The sequence below is a fragment of the Haliotis asinina genome, chromosome 8 (assembly GCF_037392515.1).
Source record: "Haliotis asinina isolate JCU_RB_2024 chromosome 8, JCU_Hal_asi_v2, whole genome shotgun sequence".
Classification (NCBI taxonomy): domain Eukaryota; kingdom Metazoa; phylum Mollusca; class Gastropoda; order Lepetellida; family Haliotidae; genus Haliotis; species Haliotis asinina.
Window position 1 is genome coordinate 4,533,599 of NC_090287.1, and position 5,529 is coordinate 4,539,127.

General features: G+C 43.6%; 1 protein-coding gene across 1 annotated transcript; it reads right to left on the minus strand.

Moving 5' to 3' along the window:
* On the minus strand, positions 1-4,254 carry LOC137294719 (indolethylamine N-methyltransferase-like). The gene is made up of 4 exons (XM_067825799.1): positions 4,190-4,254; positions 3,235-3,480; positions 1,631-1,835; positions 1-1,120 (listed from the first exon to the last, which is right to left on the minus strand). The coding sequence occupies exons 2-4, from the start codon at positions 3,383-3,385 to the stop codon at positions 691-693; spliced, it is 786 nt and encodes a 261-aa protein (XP_067681900.1). The 5' UTR covers positions 3,386-3,480; positions 4,190-4,254; the 3' UTR covers positions 1-690.
* Between the last annotated feature and the right edge of the window lie 1,275 nt (positions 4,255-5,529).

Consider the following 5,529-nt stretch of genomic DNA (forward strand, 5'->3'; position numbering starts at 1 on the left):
TTCAATCCAGGTTTAATCCGACAAAACATCGTAAAAGTACTAGGTAGTGATTCTGGCTAAATGTTCATCCCCGTGACAGAATGACAGAAATTTCCCTGTCAAGCGCTAATGAGTTCGGTCTACAGTGAAGTTAAAAGCAGCTCGTATTACAGAACATTTCCTCTGCTTCAGCAGAGCTTATTATTTTAGAGATAGACTTCTCTATTTCAGCTTTTAAGGTGGTACATCGTTGAATAAATAGCTCCGTTTACATTTGTATTTGATCAGCGTTGAGCCGCTTAACATTTAGAGCAGATCAGCTTTATCACCATTCTCCGAGACTGAAATGCCTTTCTTCAACCGAACTCTTTTACTTGCCCAAATGTTCAGCACTGTGATGCTGTGTGGAGGAGCTATTGCTGTGCATTTGATAACAGTAGCCAGTCAAATTACATCGTCCTCCATTGTCACGGTTCAATACTTTATAACACTCGGTACGAAGAGGGATATGCCCCATTCATACCTGCAGCAACTGGTAATGTTAATATAAAATACAGATAGATTATATAAAATACGACTAATTCCTGCAGTTTTCATGAATAAATATGTCACATGCAAGAAGCACTGAGTATATCTACAATATGAACTCTACAGAACCAAAAAAATGGCAACTTTTGGAAATGTGCGCATTTTCTTTCTTGCGATGGAATTTTAACAACTCTTCCGTGCCACCATCAGGAACACACCTTCAAAATCTGACAATGAAGTATCAAATTCAACACTAGTCGCTTTTTGTTTCCACTCTACAATTGTGAATCCGGATCGTTTCCAAATATCTTGAACCTGCTCTGCGCTGATCTTGAGACAGTAAAATGAATGGCTTCCCACACGGTAGAACGATTCACCAAGAACTCCAAAGAGAACGACATGACCCCCATCTTTCAGAAGTCTTCCTATACGTCCCGCTATGATCTCGTAGCTAGCGAGATCTTGAGCCGCAGCCTCTAAACACAGTGACGAGGTGATGATATCAAAAGGAGGAAACAATGCTGGCATCAGAGGGTCAGTTTGCAGAAGGTCAAGAGGAAAGATTCCCACAACTTTATCTTTCATCACGGCTTCTCTATCATTCGGAAGTTCCCTGAAAGAGAGATACAGAGGTTTTCGAGACGTCACCGTCGTGTACACCCTCAATAACCCTATGTAATGCAGCTCTATATTCTACCTCGATACATGACTTGGACTCAGTCACGACCACAGCTTCGGAAACGGGGTTAACATCGCCACCCACATCAACGTTAAGCTCAGAATAACTGAACCGTTCCGGTGTTTTTGGACAGCTGTCCTTAGTATGATGCATTCGAATCGTATGTTGGCGGACGGGTCCAGCAAATGTTACAAAAGATCCATAGACGATCGACGATGATTATTGTATTGCAAATATTGTAACTGCTTAAGTTCATCAAAACAAAATAATTTATTCTGACCAAGCATATACACGGCTTCCAAATTGCTATAGTTACCAATTCCCTGTCCACCACACACTGGAGCCTGCCAGACAAGGATTGACAATTACCCTTTCCTTTACCACCACACATTGGAGCCTGCCAGACAACGAGTAACTGTTACTCTTTCCCTGTACACTACACACCCTTTCCCTTCCTCGTCCACTACAAACTGGAGGAAAGTCTTGAAACTGTGCTCCAGACTCCCATCCAGCCATTTCAACAGCGTTTCCCTGTTCTGGGGAGTGAAGTCGGAAAGGTAGATGTTGTCGCAATAGTTGGAGGCGCTGATCACAGAATGGATTGTGGGTCCTGTTCCGATGTCGAGCAGTCGGCGGCCTCTCACGTGACCTAGGTGAAAGATTGAAAAATGTCTGCTGCAACAGACTTTTTAGCAATATGTTAACATTGTGGTATTGTTATAGCTGGGCTTCACACAACTATTTCTACAATCGTAATTATGACAACAGTGTCGACAGGACATTGAGGACGTCTCAGTCATTTGATCAACACATACGGTGCCATGCCAGGGCTTGCATCTGTATAGCCATCTTCTGGTTGTGTAATTGGTGTGTTCCCAAAAGAATAGATACTGAAATTGGTCGCTGTCGTAGTTTATAACCGTATACAACGCACCGACAGTTTCCAATGCCAACATTTGTAGTGACCTGCAGTTTGAGTATTTGACGTATTCCTAAGGAGATAGTTATTGAAAGTGGTCGATATTGTAGTTCATAATCGGATTTCCATTTCTGACGTGATCAGTCATTCAAATCCGTGATGTCAGCATCTCAGTCACTAACAGGCATATGCTGACAGAAATGTTACACGCTATGTCCAAAAAGAACTAAAACATCGAAATGCCTTGGAAACTTGGACATCAGGAAGGAGTCATTCACATATAAATTTTAATGAAATCAATGTTCGGTATTAAATATTTGTAAAACTCAAGATAGAGTAGTAGTAGATTGCGCAAGAGGCTGAGTAGGTCAATATTCCCTGCAAAGGCAAATATTCTTCATGAATATGTCTATGAGTTATGACTATGTCAAATGTTTTGGTTTGTACATAACTAAGTGGAAGGAGAGTATTGACAGGTTTCAAAGTTTTGCTCTAGAAAGGAGCACACACACAAACCATTTTATTTAGAAATCCAAACCTACCAAAGGCACCAGTTCACCACTGGACACCTATGTATGGAGTTTGTGATGGAACAAAGGCAGTTTTTAAGTTCTACTCCGGAAAAAAGCACTACCACCAATTTTAGTCCATCCAAATTATTGCCATGGAAAAGCCAAAAATATTTCATTCCGAAATCCAAAACTACCATAAGGCATCAGTTCACCACCGGATCTATCTATGTACCAAGTTTGGTGAAGAAACATTGCACGGTTTTAGTTTTGCTCCGGGAAAGATTACTACCACCAATTTCAGTCCAAGTCAAACTTGTTTCCATGGAAACGCACCAAAATATTGTACCAAAAATACCAAAGAGTACCATATCTATCTATGTGCCAAGTTTGGCGAAGAAATATTGTGCGGTTTGAAGTTACGCTCCGGAGAAAAGCAAATGTGCAGGGACGCACTGACGGAGTCAATTCTAATACCCCACCCCCAATCCCCTTCCTCCAGTGAAACGAGGGCAAAATTTGATTCTAATCAACCGATATGAGGTGCTGAGGGTAAGCAATTGTATAGAAGTAATTCTGGAGTGACAAGACTACAAGGTTACAGACGAGGATGTGAATACCTTGAGCGAATGCTTCATGCCAGAATGTCATGGACGTCTGCAGCATGTCCCCTTCAGACGGTGCACCTTTCAGGGTACCGTAGTACATCTGCAGATACTCTTCCGGATGGAAGTCTCGTTTGTAATCTTCTCCATACTTCACTTGTTCCATAGTCTCTGGCTGAGGTACTCTGGACTCGGGTGGACGAAGGTATAGTCTTACGTCGCTGTTGACAGGTCGTGTTCAAATACTCGATCTTTGGACTTCTAAATGCAGATAATGCACCAAAGGGTTAGCGTGACACTTACAACTGGATCTTAATCGCGGACCAATCAATGTGTTTCGTCTAGTTGCCTCCTACCAGCAATCTATTATGGGATGTTCGTTTACTGGTTTAGTAGACAGGAGTCCAAACCACTGTATTACCTGCTACAGATTTCATTTCAGTGCCTCATGTGAAACACGAATCTGCTGAGATTATAGATGCCTAGAGGCTACCAACTACCTAGTGTACGGAGTTTATGTCCGCAGAAGTAAAGTTCAGTTCGCCTAACCGCGTCCCACATATGTATGGGCATTAAATGGTACAAGTTAAAGTTGGAGTAGGATAAAGCAAAGACTAGTGAACTCCATGGAAAAAGGTTTTGTATCTGAGTGAAAATCAGGCCATGTTACTCTTCCACGTGGTATCTCGACACTCCCCAAAAGACATTCGTCAACAGTCACGCTCTAAATCGCCCAAGAACCTTAAGTCCACCTCTTAAAGCACACATATCTACAACCAGTGTGCTCCGGCCACCGCGGCCCTTTATAACCATGGCGGCGAGGGCTGTGCGGTGTCTCAGTGTCATTGAGATGTTGGCCAGTTACACAACTCGTTTGCACTGGTTGTTATACATCAAGTGTCCGTCATAATATCTGTCAAATGTTTGCGCCACAGCAGACAAACTACACATCTGGCAAGCATGTACAAACCTGTGTTGTCCTTGTACAGCCAGTGGCAACGTGACTAGGACGGCGGTGTGACCTTAAATAGTTCCCTGTGTTATGTGGCAGGGGATTCCTCGTTGCTACACTGTATCAACCGTTATACCTTGTACCTGTAAATTCTGTAAGGGGTAGTGGTATTCTGCATTTAGCAGAGTATGGGGGTTAACTCAAAAAAAAAGAAACATCAGCATTGTCTGTGATGCCTTTTCTCTAGCCTGCTAGGCCTGGTTGGAAGCTGTATTACCGCTGCCGAGAGTTGTGTGCCGTCATTGTCTTTAAGGTAACTAGTATATCTAGGCATGCAGGCCATGATGCCCGACACTGACCGGTGTCATGAACCTCTGAATCACTGGAGTCAGAATCGGTAGCAGGTATGACGACGAAAGGACATGTTGTGACTGGCTACAAATCCCTTACAGTTAGTCCACATCAGCGCAATCGGATTCAGCTCACAATGCCTCACCGTTGTCCGTAAGACAACGTGGCCATTCTGCTGTGATAACCTGTCTGATCTGTAGACTGTAGGTTTCTTGTGCTATCTGATTTTAGTCCATGAGCTGTACTTCGGTTTCTTGCTGTCTCAAAGACACCTTGCCTGTATTTGGACCCACTCATGGTGAGGGTTAATGGGGGTGGAGAATGTGGGCGTTATCCATAACGATGACGCTAGGATCGTCAAGACCGAGTAGGAGCTGATGTTCCATACCTTCATGAAATATTTCAACGTTCATGTCATGGTGACGAACCCGTCCGCACAGAATCACCTGTTCCAGTGTGAAGGACGATCGATGAGGCGTTTACCTTTACCTGATGGGACCTTGTTGCATGTGCCATTTCGTTTACCTTTACCAGATGGGACCTTGTTGCGTGTACCATCTCGTTTACCTTTACCAGATGAGACCTTGTTGCATGTACCATCTCGTTTACCTTAACCAGATGGGACCTTGTTGCGTGTACCATTTCGTTACCTTTACCAGATGGGACCTTGTTGCATGTGCCATTTCGTTACCTTTACCAGATGGGACCTTGTTGCGTGTACCATCTCGTTTACCTTTACCTGATGGGACCTTGTTGCATGTGCCATTTCGTTACCTTTACCAGATGGGACCTTGTTGCGTGTACCATCTCGTTTACCTTTACCAGATGGGACCTTGTTGCGTGTACCATTTCGTTACCTTTACCAGATGGGACCTTGTTGCATGTGCCATTTCGTTTACCTTTACCAGATGGGACCTTGTTGCGTGTACCATCTCGTTTACCTTTACCAGATGGGGCCTTGTTGCGTGTACCATCTCGTTTACCTTTACCAGATGGGACCTTGTTGC